Source organism: Gadus macrocephalus, chromosome 11 (assembly GCF_031168955.1).
Source record: "Gadus macrocephalus chromosome 11, ASM3116895v1".
NCBI classification, from domain to species: domain Eukaryota; kingdom Metazoa; phylum Chordata; class Actinopteri; order Gadiformes; family Gadidae; genus Gadus; species Gadus macrocephalus.
The window spans coordinates 22,044,839-22,064,260 of record NC_082392.1 but is presented as its reverse complement, the minus strand read 5'-3'; the positions used below and the strand labels follow the sequence as shown (position 1 = coordinate 22,064,260).

The following is a 19,422-nucleotide window of genomic DNA, read 5'->3' as shown; positions in this document are numbered from 1 at the left end:
AACCCGGCTCATTCTCCAAGTCGGTTACCACAGCACCAACAAGTTTGTGCGGCGTGCTTGTTGTTTTGTAGCTAGATTTGGTATGGTGTTGTAGTTTATCTAACGTGACTAGTTGTTGCAACTTGCAGCAGGTGAAAAAACTACAACATTTGCCAAGCCAAAAGAGCGTTAATCGCGCGATAAAAAAATTGACGCCGTTAAAATTGTTTGCGTTAACGCCATTAATAACGCGTTAAACTGACAGCACTAATATATACACATCAAGTATTTGTCATTCAGGTATCTAATTATGCTTTCTATTTTGTGTAACATCATTATTTTCTTTTACATGTTCAAAATAAATTTCAATCAAATCAAATACATCACATGACAATCACATGACATCATCACATCATACCATCACATGACAATCACATAACCATCACATGACATCATCACATCATACCATCACATGACCATCAAATGACATCATTACTTCATACCATCATATGACCATCACATGACCATCACATGACCCATTAGCCAGTCAGCTCACCAAGGAGTAGCTACTTTTATTGTACTCTGGCAAAGCGCTAAAAAAAGGGTATATCCATCTATAATATGGATATTAAAAATATTGATTTTGAATTTACTTAGTGCATTTTTATTCCAATGACATCAAATGCAATACAAAGATCAAACAGTGGGATGGATATTCATGATGTCTATAACATAATTGAGAACGCAAAGTAAAGCATATTTCTCTGTCTCATTTGACAACAACCTTGTTAGAGAGGGAGAGGGACTAAACAAGGGCTACAGTTACCCCTATGGGGTATAAGACACTGAAAGACAGACTTACTTGTGGCAGAAGAGCTGTCCACAGTTTCTGCAGTGATGGCGTCTCTCTGTGAGGGAGAAGCGGACACTGCAGCCGGAGCAGCTGTCCCCCACCTCGTCCTTCACCCAGTGGTCCGCTGCCGACCGGCCCGGCTGCTCGCTCACCGACCAGCTGAACACACGCCCCCGGCCGTCCCCCACCATCACCTTACTGTGGTCCCTAGAGGGGGGGGGGGGGGAGAAGAGAGAGAGAGAGAGAGAGAGAGAGAGAGAGAGCTGAATTGAAATACAAAGTTGTAAATAGGAACTGGAGGAGGCGATGAGTAGGAGGTGTGGAGGAGCTTGTTTGGAAGAGGTGGAGGGGAGGAGGAGCTGGTAGTTAGAAGGAGGAGCTGGTGGTTAGGAGGAGATGGGGAGGAGGAGCTGGTAGTTAAGAGCAGGAGGAGCCGTTAATTAGGAGGAGATGGGGAGGAGGCAGAAGTGTTTACTTGGAGATGGCCAGTGCAGTGATTTCCGCCGGCGTTCCGTTGTCCTTGCGTTCAAATGCCGTGTGCATGGTGAGTTTGCTACGAAACACCAGCTGCCTCTCCCATCTGTACCCTGCTCATACACAAATGTACACACACATACACACGTGGTTAAGAATGTTATTGGAATAAAGTCAATTCGAACAGTCGGGTATTTCTTTTATATCTGTATCTTTAGATCAGGGGTGCCCAACCTTTTTTGACCCAAGATCTACTTTTCAAGTAGCCAACCTCCCGAGATCTACCGGGGGGGGGGGGGGGGGGGGGGGGGCGGAGACTTCAGTGGGGGTTTCATTCCGTCTGCGCGCGGCACCTTCGCAACAATGATCAATAATCTTCCTCCCACTCAGGGTGAAAATGGTAGGTCTTAGCTCGTTTCCCCTCAGCCATGCCAACGTTTAGGAGTGCGTAACTACTGTTGACGGCTTTCAACTGCTGTTGACAGCGCATGCGCTACCGCGCGTATATGTCCCGCGCAAATTTTATTTTATTTAAAAAAAAAATATATATATATATATATATATTTTTTTTTTTCTTCACCCCTCGCGGTCGACTTGGGATCTGTCGGCGGTCTACTGGTAGACCGCGATCGACTGGTTGGGCACCCCTGCTTTAGATCATCTTTATATCTGTCTGTATCAGGGTAGGCTGATCCAGGTGTGTCTGTTTCCAGGAAGGCTGATACAGGTGTGTTATTCACTAAGTAGGTCTGATACAGGTGTGTCTTTTTCCAGGTAGGCTAATACAGGTGTGTTATTCTCCAGGTAGGTCTGATACAGGTGTGTCTGTCTCTAGGTAGGTCTGATACAGGTGTGTCTGTCTCTAGGTAGGTCTGATACAGGTGTGTTATTCTCCAGGTAGGTCTGATACAGGTGTGTCTGTCTCAAGGTAGGTCTGATACAGGAGTGTCTGTCTCCAGGTAGGTGTGATACAGGTGTGTCTGTCTCTAGGTAGGTCTGATACAGGAGTGTCTGTCTCTAGGTAGGTCTGATACAGGAGTGTCTGTCTTCAGGTAGGTCTGATACAGGTGTGTCTGTCTCCAGGTAGGTCTGATACACGTGTACATCAGGTTAGGGTCTTACAGGTGATGTGAGATGACTCACCTGTCCTCAGCTGGCTGTAAGGTCGAGCTTCCCCAGCTCCAGGCTGGGGGGCCGTTTGTGGAACAGACCCTGAGGGGGGCTGGGAGGGGGCTGGCTGGGCTGGCTGCTTGGGCCCCCCTGGGTGCTGCCCCCCCCCTGGGTGCTGCCCCCCCCCTGGGGGTTGGGGCCCCCCAGGTGGCCTGCCAGGTCTGCTCTGGCCCTCAGAGTAGTTGATGAAGACGAAGCCGTCCTTCTCGTCGGTGCTGAGGGTGTCTGACCAGTGGCGGGAGTCATCTGAACCGCTGTCCAGAGACCAGGAGGGACCGCTGCGGACTCCAGGACCTGGGGGGCAACTGGATGGTTAGGCTGATAGCTCTATCTTCATAGCTCTATGTCCAGGATACCTGTGGTGCCTGAGGGCTAGTCTGATAGCTCTATCTTCATAGCTCTATGTGTCCAGGATACCTGGACACACCTGTGGTCTGATCCCTCAAATATCTTCTCTCCCTCTCTCTATATATACCACCCTATATCTCTGTGTACCTTTAGGTCTGTGAACAGCGCTGCCTGGGTGGCTGTCTCCTGCGTTAGAGGCACTGGGAGGAGTCTTAGGCTCCGGGTTGAGACTGGGCTCATCGCCGTCCGACTCACTGCTCTCCTCCTCCCCTTGGTGGGTCACAGCCCCCTCAGCTGGAGGAACAGAGTGAAACAGTAAAGAGACAGTAAAGCAGTACATTTGGAGGGTCGTGGTATTCTACCAGCTCTTGTCATGGTTAGATTAGACCAGTTGGTTATAAGTTGTAGAGTTATCGATTTCTCGCGATTTAACCAGTTTTTTGGTATATTAGAGAGATCTGGCTAAGTTTAACCAGTTTGTTGATATAATAATGATTATTGATCCGTCTATATTACTTTGATACATTATTGATATAGATCATCTCTATCAGAACTCACCAATTTTCTCTTCCGGACAGCAGTCTGGGACGTCCGCTTCCACGGGCTCTGGTGCAGGGGTTTCTGGGACTTGGAGGAATTCCATTCTCCAGAACTATAAGCAGAGCAGGACTAGTTCAGATTATAAACAATATACAGCAGACATCCTGAACAAACCACTGTTTGTCCTGTGAGTGACTACTTGAGGACAATTTAAAGCCTATTAGTTGAATGTTACAAGCCAGGATGTTCTCAACCAAGTTGGACGGGATTGTAATAGATGGAATGTTTTTGATACTGTGTTGTAACTATATCAATGCACTCGGTCAAACAAGCTCAGGAATATAGACAGAAAGTGCTTCTATGATGAGTAACTTTAAAGGGGACATATAACACTTTTCCTGGGATTTGGGGTGTTGTTTTGGGTCTCTGGTGCTCCCACACCGATACAAACTTTGAAAAAAGTCTGTACATGATTTTTTGAGTGAGATATGCATTTCTGAAAGTACCCCGCCTACAGTTACCAAACAAGCGAGTCAGTTTCGGCGCCCCCTCCTACATAGGAAGGGGGCACAGTTGAATATTACCTCCAACTTACTCCCCTCCAATCAGAGCATAGCTTAGATTTTGTGGAACAGCGGAAGAGCAGCTCCGGCGGGGGGAACTCGGCGGCAGCTCAGCTCCAGGAGTACAATCCCTTTCTCTGCCGGACTGCAGCCGAGCTCCCCCCGCCGGACTTGCCGGACTGCCGCCAAAGTATCGGCGGCAATCCGGTGGAGGAGACATGGAGGGGGATGTACTCCCGGAGCTGAGCTGCCGGACTACCGGCGAGCTACCCCCGCCGGACTTTTCAGCTCCCGGAGGACACCCGCCGGAGCAGCCGGAAAGCTTTGGCGGCAGTTCAGCTTCCGGAGTACACCGCCGGAGCTGCCGGACTGCCGCCGAAGCTTCGGCCGCAGCCGGATGGCCTCGACGCCGTCCCTTCTCCTCCATGCTGTGGTTCAGTCTGACAGCTCATTGGTCAATGGGCAGCAGCTCATTTGCATCAAAGCTAAAGACACCAGAAACAGCGCATTCTGAAGGGACTGAATCAGAGGAGAATAGCGGTAGGCCAGATTTTTTTCTTCCTAAAAGCTATTTCCAGCAAACAGCTTCAAAAACATGTTTTCTCGAACTCAAATACTATGTTCACTTGTTGGGTCAGCTATACGTATAACAGTTTGATGTTATCATGGTATATAACATTGTTTACAAGGTTATGTCTAAAACAGCATTCCTTAAACTATGGACCCATAATGGGATCAGATCCAGGGTGAGGTCGTTTGCGGCCCGACAATGCACAGAATGTCCATTTTACTGTCTCTTGAGCACACTAGAATTTGTGATTCTTTCAGAGTGTGCGCTTGTGTCCAACGGTCTGCACAAAAATGATCGGTTTGGTCAGGGGAGGATGAAAAGTTGTGTAATCCCAGGTCTAAGTGATCACAGCGTGCCGTAGTGTAAGTCGGTTACCCTGACGACGCCGTCGGAGTGCCCAGTCACGATGACGTTCTGCGTGTCCCACTCATTCATCTCCGACACGCAGCAGCAGAGGATGTTCTGGCTGCGGCCCGTGAAGGTGTTGGCGCTGGAGATGGGGCTGCCGTTGATGCTCCACACGTGGATGTAGGTCCCCGCGCACGAAACAATGTCCCCCTGTAGACAGACGGGCAGACACACAGGGGGTAGGGTTAACACTCAGGCCCAAAGCACACCGCCGTGTCAGGGGCTAGGGTTTACACTCAGGCCCAAAGCACAGCGCCGTGTCAGGGGCTAGGGTTTACACTCAGGCCCAAAGCACAGCGCCGTGTCAGGGGCTAGGGTTAACACCCAAAGTAAGGCCCCTTTCCCATAGGGGCGCTACACAACAAATAAGAACTGAAATTGCCGCTCAGTGTAGTCTGGGTGTAATAAATAGAGATAGGTATGGTTAAGCTCTGGGGTAACAGATAAGTAGGGTTGATGCTTAGAGTGAGGTAGGTAAGGGGTGCATTATAGGGAGGGTGAATGGTTAGGGTTACGGTTAATTAGGCTAGTGTAAGGAAGAATTATGAGTTTGTTTGGGTAGCGTTAATATAAGGTAAGTAAGGTTTATGTCTGATGTCGGGTGGAGCTCACTGTCAGTTCGTTGATGCAGAGAGCGGAGACAGGGGCCCGGTGCCCGCGGAGCTGCGTGACGAACGCCAGCTTGTTGAGGTCCCAGATGATGCAGGTCCTGTCCCGGGAGCCACTGACCACCATGTGGTACGACGAGGAGGCCATCAGACACGTCACCGCATCTGTGTGGCCCAGCAATGCCTGGCCGACAAAGGAAGACCACCATTAGATACAAGAACTGGCCATTACCTGGTCTATTAAATACACCTGGCCAGTAAAGACACCTGGGGCCTCATTAGAGAAAAAATCCTAACTGCTCCTCCTAACTTAAAGGCTGTGTTGCAGGTTAACCGGAAGTTTTGATTAATGGGTACATGAAGCACTCAAAATATGTATATCATTTATAAAATGTCTCCAAAATATTGTTAAAGTCCAGTTTTTGGCAGACGGGTGTTTTCTAACGCTATTCGGCGATGACATCACGTTGGGGAGAAGTGGTGGAAGGTAACCACAGCCTAGTATATGCGAAATACCTGTCAATATTCGGGGGTACCCATTTCCCGATTGTTGCGCAATACCGATATACATTTTGTAGTAGGCCTATAACATTACAATATTTCATGGATGCAAGCCAAGACAATCAGTATTTAGCCTACATGACAACACACGCACTTAACAATTTTTGATAATCCTAGGCTGCTTCACTAAGATCACAACTAACCACAAAGCCTTCATAATAATGCAGTATACCGAAGCCGGAAAGGCCACACGCACAGTCGCACACACTCATCTTATGCAAAACAATCATCATTTATCATCAACATTCAGTCACTGCAAAGGTTTAAAGAATAGCCTCTTGCCATAAGTTAGAATGGACCCAAAGTGTGTGATTGATACAGTCTAGTTTAGCTTTCACTTGCTATCCGTTTTTAGTATGACTTGTTCTCAACATTAAGCCACGTGCGCTCATGGCTAATTTGCATACGCGCAAAGGACTGGCAGGCCAAGCAAGGCAAATAATAGAACCAGTCAGTCAGTCAGTCAGTCAGTCAGTCAATCTGTCTGTCTGTCTGTCTGTCTGTCAACGCATGTGTCTAGTTTTAATGTGATGTATTTTGTGTATGTCCAGTCAGATTTGTTGTCTCCCTTGTTCTGTGTGGTCTTGTAGGCTATACTGTCCTTGGTGAGCCGAATCACCTAAATGAATTCCCAACGATTTGTGTCGTTTGGGATTGGGGTATATCCCCTTCAACCTTCGGTCTCGGGGACTATTCCCCACTATTCACTTCGCCTTCGGCGAATAATTGTTAAGTAATAGCCTAGATAAATAGAGTCAAGTCTTTATTAATACCAAACGACACAAATCGTTGGAAATTCACTCATTAAAACATTTAATTAACAATTATTCGCCGAACAGTCCAAAAATAAACAAGATAACTTTTTGCCGGCATTAATTTTTTTTTATTAGCGGTTTATTTGTTTTTATTAGCGGACATTTTGCGATGAAAACAATACCGAGTTTGATATGTCAATCATGGGATATTGTCCAATATCCCGAGATAGCGAACCAATCAAATTGCGCCATTTTAGGAGGTTCACTTGTAGCATATAATTACTAACTATTCATAATATCTATGTATTTATCTATGTATTTATCTATGTATCTGTATAATCTGCTGAACACTCTCTGATTAGTTTCTACTCTCAAGGGACTCAATGCGGCTTTGGTCCGTGTCTCCCCAACGTGACGTCATGCAATGCATTCTGGGGGAAATAAGAATCAATAGCAAACCGCTAAAATAGTACCTACTTTTTTTCGGATAACATTCTGTTTTGTGATACCTAACAACATTAAATACAATTGATAACAGTTTAAATCTTTATTATCAACAAGCAAATTGCACACAATTGTGCAAACCCTGCAAGACAGCCTTTAAGGTAGGGTCTCAAAGATATGAAAAATAACAGAGACTGTTGATAAAGGATCTTTGTAACTTATGTGCAAGATTGCTGATGGCATTGGTGACCTCCATGACGTTGAAATACATGGCTTTTAAACTGCTTTGAAGAGTTTACTCTTTCACAAGTGGACCATTTATGCTTATTTAATGCAGGCTGTCAGACTGTTGCCCTGCAGCCTGACATATACACCGAAAATTAAGTTTTGAATATTTTATATTTTTGCACAATATTCACAATTAAAAAAAATGATTTTTTTCATTTTTTTATTTTTTTTTGGACCTCGTAGTGAAGGTGGCAGGCCTGTGTAGGCTCTAAAGTTCTGTGGGAAACACATTATGCGGTCTTCATTGTCATACAGACCTACTAGCAGTGCTGCTGCCATTTTTTCAGTTATTGACAGGGTGTATGGCCACTTAACTTAGGGATCCTAACTTAAAAAAATCCTAACTTAGGATAGTTCTGTAATGGCTAAATTCCTATCTTAAGAAAAGATAGAATTTCTTCCTAAGTTAAGTTAGGAAACCTCCTTCTGTTATACCAAAACCCCTAAATGCCTTACTATCTAGAGATAGGATAGGTTTCAGAGTTAGGAAGTTTCTGTAATGAGGCCCCTGGCCCATTAATACATCTTACTTATAAAAATACCTGGGGCCTGATTACAGAAACTTCCTAACTCTGAAATCCTATCCTATCTTGAGATAGGAAGGCATTTAGGGGTTTTGGTATTACAACAACCTGAACAACCCGGCTACCTTCAGGAACCTTGGCAAGCCCATGGGCGCCCAGACGGACGACCGCCTCACCCAGTACAAAAAGTGTTTCAAGGACTGGGAGGACCCCAACGGTAAGACCCTCCCCTTGACCAGACCGGGAGGGGCCAGCAGTACACCCTGTCCTAAATTCAAAATAACTGTCAATAACTGAAAAAAATGGCAGCAGCACTGCTAGTAGGTCTGCTTGACAATGAGGATCAACACAACAGAAACGTGATGTCTGAAAGGCTACCGAGGCCGCGTAATGATTTCTTAAATTTTCCTGACCATATTTTAATTTCATTTTATCGGCTGCAAAGACATTACATTTTGAATTTGGTGGAAGAATTACTTTACTACTTTATAACTCCTCTTCTTGTTCCCTGTATCAATACCCGCCATGACGTCGTACTAGTGCAACTATCTTGCCTTTATTAACAAAGATCCTTTATTAACAGTCTCTGTTAATGTTAAAAGTAACTCGTTCTATCAATCACATTCACATTCTGAGTGCAGAAACTGACGATTGCAGATCTAAATCTGATTTACAGAGCAGTTAGGATTATCTAACTTTAGATAAGATAGGAGGCCAAAGATAAGATAGGAAACGGCCAACAGGTTAGGGACTGCTTCTGTAATAGGAAGTTAGGATTTTTCCTATCTTAGAGTCCCTAACTTAAATTAGGATGAGAAGTTAGGATTTTTTCTGTAATGAGGCCCCTGGCCATTAAATACATTTTCTTACACTTTAAGACAACTGGCCAACACCTTACCCATAACATATCTTACAAGACAATACAATTTGGAATATTGTAATTACCTGTGGGGGATGGTTTTCTTACCTGCTTTAGCGTGAGAGACTTGGCTTTCTCTTTGGATGTGCCCATCTCCCACACACAGATACTGGTGCTGGTGCCGGCAGTGATGACAAGCTTGGGGTTCGGACATATGGCACAGAGGATTTGCCCCCATTCAGACAAACACTCGTACACCACCGATGCCTAGAACCGTGGGGGTACAGAGGTTAGTTCCAAGCAGAACCAAGGCCCTGATATACCTCAAACTAAATCAGAATTGGCCTGTTCGCACTGCTGCCTGCAATCAGTCAACAATAGCATGTGAGTGATTGCCACTCGTCTCACCCAGACTTATGGCATTAAACAAAAATCCCACACATTGAAGCGACTATACAGTATATCGTACCTTGTCGAAATCGAGGTGTACGACAGCAGTTTCACAGGTTATATGTGCGCACTAGGGCTGTAACGATACGCCAACTCACGATTCAGTTTGTGTCAGGATTTTGACCCACGATTCGATACATCCCACGATTTTTTTTAAATTAAAAAGCATTTTATTTAAACAACACTTCTATAACAATTAACTTAATGCAACATTTAATAACCAATAATTTGGAAAACTGAACAGATTTGAACAGAAAGAATACTATTAAAGTACAGCAAAATGAATGAATACATAACCAAAGATTGCAGTTGGAGGATGCTTGCAGGTAGGCAAAAACCCTCAACTAGTTTTGTGGTCTAGGCTTATGTATTTGAAAATATTAATGTCAAATAAATAGTAGGAATTTGAATAGTTTGGTCGCACTAACCAGCGTTTCCGTTAGAAAAAACGGTGCCGGTCAAAGTGAACTGCATAGGTTTAGTTTTCGGTCAAATATCCTATTATCGCTTCTTATTAGGCTATGTAGCTTAAATAATGACATAATCAGGCCGTATAGAATGCAACATGTTTAATAGCCTAACTTTCAAATAGATGGGGAAAAAAACGCGAGACAGGTTTGTGGCTTTGAGTGTCGCGATTTCGGTTTCGATGCGCATATCGTTACAACCCTAGCGCACACCCGCTAGTTTTTCCATTTGGAATAATATCGTGGCCATGCTATGACAAGCCAATGGTAAACGGTTGAGGTACGTGGTATTCTATCCACAGGTCATGTGATGAACACTCAGTGTGTCATGTGAAACGGACCTTGTCTGACTCGTAGTTGCTGAGGCGACAGCTGAGGTCAGCATATCCCCAAGCAAAGGTTTTGCTCCAAGAAGGAGGGACTAGAACCTTGTTCTGTTCCACCGCCACTATGCCCTTATCAGTACACACGATCTGTCCAACTGGCTCCTTCAGCTCTGTAATGATAATATAAGAACATATAATATTTAACAATTATTCGCCAAAGGCGAAGTGAATAGTGTGGAATAGCCCCCCGAGACCAAAGGTCTCGGGGGGCTATTCCACACTATTCACTGAGCCTGGGGTGACTATACTACATCTGAACACTCCAAAAGTTAACAAGATAGCACTTTTTGCCAGGATTTATTTGTTTTTATTAGCGGTTTATTCGTTTTTATTAAGATATTGTTTTCGTCAAGCGACGAAAACAATATCCTGAGTTTGAGATCTCAACCATGTGATATTGCACAATATCCCGAGATAGCGAACCATTAAATTGCGCCATGTTAGGAGGTTCACGTGTAGCATTTACTAAAATATATTATATAATGCTACTGGCTTATCAGTACCCACGATCTGTCTTACTGGCTCCTTCATCTCTGTAAATAATATAATATATTATGTAATATATAATATACTACCTGATTATCAGTAAATAAAATATGTCCTAATGGCTCCTTCAGCTCTGTACTGATAATGTATAGTATAATATAATCCAACATGATAAAATACATTATAAGAACATTAGAACATAAGAACACTATGACAGTATCTGTCCCCACAGTTTACCTTTGAGCGGGGCGAGCGAGGGCCTCAGGTTGTCAAGGTGATGGAAGAAGAAGCTGAGAGGAAGGCCAGCTGGCTCTCCGTTGGTCCGGCCTCGAACACGCTTGGGAGGGTGGGCCCTCTTAAAGAGCTGGAACACACACACAACATTGATAAATGGACTGCATTTCTATAGCGCTGTTCTAACCAGTGGCCTCTCAAAGCGCTTTACAATATATCCTAACATTCACTCATTCACACACACATTCACACACCGACGGCGGAGTCAACCACGCAGAGCGACAGCCATCTCGTCGGGAGCAGTCAGGGAGAGGTGTCTTACTCAGGGACACCTCGACACTCAGCTAGGAGGAGCCGGGGTTCGAACCAGCGACCTTCCGGTTACCAGCCAACCCACTCTGCCTCCTGAGCCACATGCCGCCCTCTAATACATAGACACACAGACACACCCCTCTGCCTCCCAGTGGTTTTCATTGCAGTACCTGCTTTGGGATCTGTCCAAAGTTGTTGATAAAGCCGATGGTGGCGGTCTCCTTCAGGGGGTCGTTGATGTTGTAGATGTCCACCTGGCCCTCGTAGAACAGGTGGTGGAACACGTTGACCGCCTCCACCGCCGGTGGGCCCTGCTGCTTGAAGCCAAAGATCAGGTCGATCCACTCGTGGAGGTGGGCCGACACGTAGTCGCACTCCAGGGCCTGGGGGTGGGGGGGGGGGGGTCATTGGTTTGTATCCAGAATGGTTCACATACTCACACTGTTTTACAGCTCAACTGGTCTAAACCCCAACTGGTGGACATCTAACCTGGTTTACATCTAACCTGGTATAAATTTATTCCGTCTAAACTGGTCTGAACCAAAATGGGTTTAGATTTGAACTGGTCCAAATGCATACTGGTTTCCATATAAACTCTACACCTTCACTAGTAAAACCAGGTCTACTGGTCTACCTCTTAAAATAGTTTCTTTATTTATCTAACCGTGTATATGATGGACTCTACCTGTCTCTCTGACTAACTCTGTCTTTCTGTGTCAACAAGAAAGACCTATCGGTCCATCTGAAAACTCTACCTGTCTGTCTGAATACCTATACCTGTCTGTCTCTGCATCTCCACCTGTCTGTCTGAATACTTATACCAGTCTGTATCTGCGTCTCCACCTGTCTATCTACCTGTCTGTCTGAATACCTCTACCTGTCTGTCTACCTGTCTGTCTGAACACCTCTACCTGTCTGTCTGTCTATCTGAATACCTGTCTGTGAACCCTGATGAACTCGCGGGGGTCTCCTTTGGCCCAGGGCGGGAGGATGACGTCTCCCAGCTTGGTGCCGTTCTGCTTCGCTCCTGGAGGACAAACAACACAACATCACAACCCTGCACACAATCTAATAACTACGTACACATATATACCCTAATCCTACAGTTAACTAAAGAACCCTAACCATACAGTTAACTATTCAACCCTAAACATAGTCAACTATTCCACACCAACCATAGTTAACCATACCACCCTAACCATATAGTTAACTATACCACCCATACAGTAAACTAAACCACCCTTACCGTATAGTTAACTATGCCACCCAAACCATACAGTTAACTATACCACCCTCACCATACAGTTAACTATACCACCCAAACCATACAGTTAACTATAACACCCAAACCCTACATTTAAGCTAGCAACGCGACTAAAACACTACTCTCTCCTGCTAAGAAGTATCAAACATATAGTTGTGTTAGCTCTCTGCCTATCTATTTCTGTCTGTCTGCCAGTGTGGGTGTCCATTTGTCATCTGTGTGGTGTTCCCACTCTGTCGTACCCAGGTCAAAGTTGTTGGAGTTGAGCATGAACTCTGGCAGGTAGAAGAACTCTGGGATGAGCTCCTTGACGTCGGCCATGTTGTGTTTGGAGGCGGAGAGCCAGGCCTCTCTCACACTGTGGTACATGCGATCCGCCAGGTCAAAGTGACCGCCCTGCAAGTCACCATATACATCATATCAAATAGAAATACTACACCACCAACTATGTGAAAGAAGTGCTGTAGGGAACATCGGTCTGTAAATGTATGATTGTTATTGTTAAGAAGTGATATCCTTTAAAGAATAGGACATATAACATATGCATAGAAAAATAATATATAAATGTATCAGAAGTGTATTGACCTGTAGTCTCAGGAAGATCTGTGTGAATGGCTCCATGCGGACCAGGTACGAAGCTACGATCATAGCGGAGGAGTAGTGGGTCCCATAGTGGTACGCTGGTGTCTCCCCTATCACAGAGCAAACAGCATGTCAACATGGGGGAGGGGCTTCCAGAATATTTTGGGGAGGGGCTTATTGCTTGGCTCCATCCTGCCTATTTGGGGGAGGGGATTATTGCTTGGCTTCTTCCAGCCTATTTGGGGGAGAGGCTTATTGCGTGGCTTCTTCCTGTCTATTTGGGGGAGGGGCTTATTGTTTGGCTCCTTCCAGATTATTTGGGGGATTGGTTTACTGCTGGCCCCTCCCGGTCTGGTCAAGGGGAGGGTCTTACCGTTGGGGTCCTCCCAGTCCTTGAAACGCTTTTTGTACTGGGTGAGGCGGTCGTCCGTCTGGGCGCCCATGGGCTTGGCCAGGTTCCTGAAGGTAGCCGGGTTGTTCAGGTCCAACTCCTGCTCCCCCAACACAAAACACACGCTCTACAACCCCAGAATGCACTGCTTTGATCTGGACTATAGGAAGGATTTATATATTAGGTTAGAGAAATATTCAGATTCCTATTGCTACTTCACACTCTGTCAAGAAGTATTTTTTAAGCTAGGTAGTTTTGTGTTTTTTTGTGGCTACTCCAATTATGATTGGGTTCTTCATTTGTTCTCAGCTTAACCAAAAGGCTTTGATAAAAGCATCTGCTAAATTATGAGGTTTAATTCGTAACCTCAAAATAAATCTCTGTGCAGTTTGTTAGTTTACGTTAAATGTGTGCAGTGTGTTAGTTTACGTTCAATGTATGCAGTGTGTTAGTGTATGTTAAATGTGTGCAGTGAGTTCGATTGAGTCAGATGATTGCAGTGTGTCAGTGTGTTGCAGACCTGTGAGTCGTAGTCGGCCAGCACCCAGGGGAAGACGGGGTACTGCATCAGGTCGTTGTAGGAGCGGCCCGCCAGTGTGTTCAGATGCATCAGGTACTGGAAATTACTGATCTCGCCTCTCTGGAACACACACACACACACACACACACACACACACACACACACACACACACACACACACACACACAGTGTTTGAAGAGAGTTCAGTGTGTTAAAGGAGTGTCTAGAGTGTGACTAGGGTGTGAGTTGGGGGTTACCTCCCAACGCTGGGTCACAGACTTCTCCCCGACCAGGGTGCTGAGAAGGCCAGACCTGTGTTACCGCAACACAGAACAAACAGAACGTTATTGTGATTATGGACCACCATGACGTATTGTATTACTACCTACTGCCATGTAGCTGAAAGCATTAGCCCCTAAACTCCATGTAACGGCTTAAATTACTCCCCTCTGTGTAACGTATGCATTACTCCCCTCTAAACAGTGGCTATCATTAACACTTCTCTACAAAGCTGCTAATTGGCTAGCTCTCTGTAAAGTGGTTAGCCTGCAGCCTACCCTTGCTCTACGCTGGTGTTGGGTCTCTGGCCTGAGACCGACTCAGAGCTGTCAGCCAACGATGGCACCACCGCCAGGAACCTGAGGTGACATAGAACACATAACATCAGTCAGACATTTCATCAAACACACCTTCTGATAGTGAGGAGCTAAGCTTGGTGTCTGATGAAGTGTTAGTACCTCTGGTAGACTTTGTTGCGGACACCCTTCTGGAAGGCAAGAAGGTAGTTCCTTCCGTCTGCTGAGAACACCTCCACCGCCATGGGCTGCAGAACCAAGAGGTGGTGAGTCTTATAGAAACCAGATGCTCCAGACCTTTACATCTGACATCATCTTTACATGTCACACAGCACAGGTCTCAATGTTCATCAGCCATGCATTTCATTCATCTAAACGGTTACAGCAGCTAGGTCACGTGGACATCTTTAGGCATATCATATTGATCACCTCATTCTTTAAAGGTCCCATGACATGAAAATCTCACTTTATGAGGTTTTCTAACATAAATATGAGTTCCCCTAGCCTGCCTATGGTCCCCCAATGGCTAAAACTTGCGTTTGGTGTAAAACGAGCACGAGCTGTTCTGCTCGCCTTTGAAAAAACAGAGGCTCAAGTGCGCTGATTTGGAATGTCTGTATTCATGACGTCATCAGGAATCTCAGCTCCTCCCCTTACTCTGCCTGGCCCTCCCAGAGACGTTGGCCCGCCAATGAGACTCGACCGTGCGAGCGCCACGTGTGTGTGTGTGTGTGTGTGTGTGTGTGTGTGTGTGTGTGTGTGTGTGTGTGTGTATACACACACTGTAACGCAAGTGTTTCTTGTCGGTTCTTTGACGTGTCTTGTATTTCCACAACGAGACTGTTGTGGGGGTTATCTGAGCCATGGTTGAGAAGGAATTGGGGGAAAGGAACTTTGGCTTTGACTGGCTGAAGTACATGAACTGCGACATGCCGCCGGTTGCCGCGAGGCACCATCGCCCGGCAGCGGGCAGCCGGCAGCAGGCAGCGCCCGGTTCAGTCGACTTCAGGTTGATGTGAAAGTGGAAGAACCAGAGACGTCGCAGAACCCGACAAAGTCGTTTGTGATTCATAATATCGTCTGGAGGTGCACACAGCTTTTGGCCGTGATAATATGTATTAAATTACATAGATTTCTATGTATTATATGATATTATTTAGATATAGAGCTCCAGGACTGTAACGCAAGTGTTGTACACTTCCTTATTATTTGGATAACCGTTCTGCTTTTGGCGTTATGGCGCATAACACGTCGGACTCTCGTCTCTGGTATTTCTACAACGAGACTCGTATTGGGGGTTATCTCAGCCATGGTTGAGAAGGAATTGGGGGAAAGGAACTTTGGCTTTGACCGGCTGAAGTACATGAACTGCGTCATGCCGCCGGTTGCCGCGAGGCACCATCGCCGCGAAGCACCACCGCCCGGCAGCCGGCAGCCGGCAGCAGGCAGCGCGCGGTTCAGTCGACTTCAGGGTGATGTGAAAGTGGAAGAACCAGAAACGTTGCAGAACCCGACAAAGTCGTTTGTGGTTCATTATATCGTCTGGAGGCCAGTGTTAATTTTGTCAGCTATTTTAGATTTAGTCTTAGTCTTAGTCTTTTGACGAAAATGCTTAGTATATTTAGTCACATTTTAGTCATTGTTTTCCTTTGTAGTTTTAGTCTAGTTTTAGTCGACGAAAAGTCCTTACATTTTAGTCAACTTTTAGTCATTACTTTTAGTCAAAATGTTTTCTCTTTTTAAACTAGTTCAATTAGGCTAACTCTATATAGGCTATATGGACACATGTTTAGTTGTTCCACTCAAATAGAGTACTAAAGTGAAAACGTTACGTTGTCCTGGCAACCGGATTTTCAGTTCTAAACAACCGAACGAGAGATGGCGTTCTCCATTGCTTCCATGTGTTGTTTCTTTCAGAATTAAAATAAATCAATTTCAAGAGGTGAAAATCACTACCAATCGAAAAATGACGAGGCGTTCATGTATTCCCCTGGGGTATGAAAAGGAAAAGTTTGTAAACGTTAGTTTAGTTTAGTTTTTTTTTTTTTATATGAAGACAATCTATTCTCAATATTACTTACATCATTGGTAAAGCAAACTCAGAAATCAATTCGCAAAAAGATTGTTCCTTTTCTATAAAAGGTTCGTGTGGCATAGGATTTCCCCTTGTTAATTTGGTTTGTGTAGAACCGAAAATCTGTTGCTCTCGAAACGTGACGTCACACTTTAGTACTCTTGTCTGTTCAGCCTTCAAAATGATAGCTGGTAAATTGTGAAAAATACATTAAACTGTAATCAGAAAACGCGGTTATATGCTATGAACCCTATAGTATCTTGGGTATAAAGGCTTGGACGAATTTCAAAGTCCACCTTATGTTGAAGTATAGACCGTGGCGATTCCCATTGAAACGAATGGCGCGGTGATTTTCTTCAAAACGAGAGCCGGTAAATTGTGAAAAATGAATTAAACTGTAATCAGACAACGCGGTTATATGCTATAGACCCTAGTATCTGTGGAATAAAAGCTGGGAAGAATTTCGAATCATGTACAATGCATAACGTTAGCTCATAGCTGAGTGGACCATACCTCCCGTTGCCAAGTCGTAGCTAAGGTCCGTTCTATTTACTGGAGGAGTGAACAGTTGCATAAGAACCTTACGGGAGTGTACTGATTGGAAAATATCGTGCATTTTGAATGTCCAAATAGCACACCAATAACATTTTCGTCCTGTCTCGTCTCGTCAACGAAAACAAAATGACATTTCGTCATCGTTTTTATTATCACAGAGCTATTTTTAGCTCGTCAACGTCTCGTCTTAGTCACGGAAAAAAGGTCGTTGACGAACATTTTTCGTCATATTTTTCGTTAACGAAATTAACACTGCTGGAGGCGCACACAGCTTTTGGCCGTGATAATATGTATTAAATGATATAGATTTCTATGTATTATATGATATTATTTAGATATAGAGCTCCAGGACTGTAACGCAAGTGTTGTACACTTCCTTGTTATTTGGATAACCGTTCTGTCGGACTCTTGTCTCTGGTATTTCTACAACGAGACTCGTATTGGGGGTTATCTCAGCCAAGGTTGAGAATGAATTGGGGGGAAGGAACTTTGGCTTTGACTCCCTCAAGAACATGAACCACGACATGGAGGAGAAAGGGATTGTTGGCGGCGAATGTCTCCAGCTTGAGACCCGCTGAGGGACCACCGCCGGAGGCGGAGGTGCCTAAGCGCTGCCCGGCAACGATCCCTTTCTCCTCCTTGTCGCGGTTCAGTCTACTTCACATTGATGAGGATGTTGAAGAACCAGGAACGTCGGAGAACCCAACGCGGTCGTTTGAGATTCATAATATCGGCTCACACAGCTTTTGGCCGTTATAATATATATTATATGATATAGATATCTATGTAGGCTATATGATAACATTTAGATATAGAGCTCCAGGACTCCCGTGTGTTCTAGAATATTTACAGAACACGGCTAAAGGCTGTGTGCGCCTCGCCATTGCGATACATCCACTGTAAACAGGTACCGTGGCTGCAAGCTGCTCAGGGCCACACCCCCACCCTCCTCCTTGACCCGCCTCGCTCCTCCTCATTTGCATTATAGCTACAGACACCAAAACAGCGCATTTGGGGGAAGCTCAATGTGCGACTGGCTCGGAGTGGCTGTAACTCTGCACCACGGCTGAATTTCGGGAACGTCTTTGAATACTGTGTTAGTTGCCCACTAATACCTATATTAAAGAATACATAAAATAGCATTTCATGGGACCTTTAACTGATCCGCTTAATTTAGAAATGGACCAGGCTCCGATTAATACATTTACAGATCATTGTAGTGCGACATTTTAAGGTTTTGGTTTCAAAGGGTCAAAGATATGAATGTATAATTATGCACCTTATGTGGGAGTTGGTGTGCAAAGACCTTGACTAATTCTTCAGAAACCGCTGCAGTCTTTTTTTCAAGATTCAAGAAAACTTTATTCTAGTCTAGCAAAAGGTTGTCATTTAGAACCCTAGAGTGTGTAAGTTGTGTGTACCTGTAGCAGGTAGCGTCTCTTGTGTACTTCCTTGATGTCTTCGTAGGCAAAACTGCTGGCGGTTCTCTTCAGCTGGCTCTGGCCCTGCCGCGCACCCCGGGGGATGATGGCCTCATGCAAGCTACACACACACACACACACACACACACACACACACACACACACACACACACACACACACACACACACACACACACACACACACACACACACAAAGTTACAAGTCTATCTACTTTGTGTTACTACTACTAAGGTCACCTAGTGGGGGGTTAGGGTCTATGTCTAGGGTCTATATATTTGGGGGTTAGGGTCTATGTCTAGGGCAGGGATGGGCAACTTTCATGATAAAGAGGGCCACATTTTTCATCATAACCATCGGAGGGCCACATGACTGCACACTTCAAATAAACGTGAGCTGAGAGAAGCTACACAATTTTGAATTTGGTAGATATGATTTCCTGTATTCTGGTGCATTTTGGGGATGGCCACTACCTAAAAAATCATAACCTATGTATGTACGGTATGTTAATTGAACCAACATACATTCATTTCATGTTTTCCATGCTCAAACAGCCACATGAATGGTCAGTATTTTTATCAGTGCAAAGGGCTCACATACATCATCATTCAATGAAGTCAAAAAACTGAAAAACAGTGGCCCAACATTAAATGCAACAACTCAATGAACTCAAACCCAACAAGCAGTTGTAGTAGTTGTAGTGGCGACTTAAGTGGATATCTTTAATGACTGATATCGCTT

At 44.9% G+C, this 19,422-nt stretch overlaps 1 protein-coding gene across 3 annotated transcripts in view; it reads right to left on the bottom strand.

Annotated features, from left to right (window-relative positions):
* The window catches only part of wdfy3 (WD repeat and FYVE domain containing 3), an 87,268-nt gene that overhangs the window by 7,303 nt on the left and 60,543 nt on the right, over positions 1 to 19,422 (bottom strand). For 2 of the 3 annotated variants that reach the window (XM_060065789.1, XM_060065790.1), the window contains 20 exons: positions 18,663 to 18,783; positions 14,775 to 14,860; positions 14,595 to 14,675; positions 14,295 to 14,349; positions 14,038 to 14,157; positions 13,500 to 13,617; positions 13,130 to 13,236; positions 12,787 to 12,940; positions 12,216 to 12,307; positions 11,451 to 11,663; positions 10,972 to 11,098; positions 10,204 to 10,358; positions 9,054 to 9,212; positions 5,519 to 5,698; positions 4,874 to 5,056; positions 3,383 to 3,476; positions 2,972 to 3,118; positions 2,450 to 2,770; positions 1,308 to 1,419; positions 842 to 1,039 (listed from right to left, as the gene is read on the bottom strand). In XM_060065789.1, coding sequence (XP_059921772.1) covers positions 842 to 1,039; positions 1,308 to 1,419; positions 2,450 to 2,770; positions 2,972 to 3,118; positions 3,383 to 3,476; positions 4,874 to 5,056; positions 5,519 to 5,698; positions 9,054 to 9,212; positions 10,204 to 10,358; positions 10,972 to 11,098; positions 11,451 to 11,663; positions 12,216 to 12,307; positions 12,787 to 12,940; positions 13,130 to 13,236; positions 13,500 to 13,617; positions 14,038 to 14,157; positions 14,295 to 14,349; positions 14,595 to 14,675; positions 14,775 to 14,860; positions 18,663 to 18,783 — 2,823 coding nt within the window. Of the gene's footprint in view, positions 1 to 841; positions 1,040 to 1,307; positions 1,420 to 2,449; positions 2,771 to 2,971; positions 3,119 to 3,382; positions 3,477 to 4,873; positions 5,057 to 5,518; positions 5,699 to 9,053; positions 9,213 to 10,203; positions 10,359 to 10,760; positions 10,868 to 10,971; positions 11,099 to 11,450; positions 11,664 to 12,215; positions 12,308 to 12,786; positions 12,941 to 13,129; positions 13,237 to 13,499; positions 13,618 to 14,037; positions 14,158 to 14,294; positions 14,350 to 14,594; positions 14,676 to 14,774; positions 14,861 to 18,662; positions 18,784 to 19,422 lie in introns of those variants that run through there. The other variant, XM_060065791.1, reaches the window with a different exon arrangement.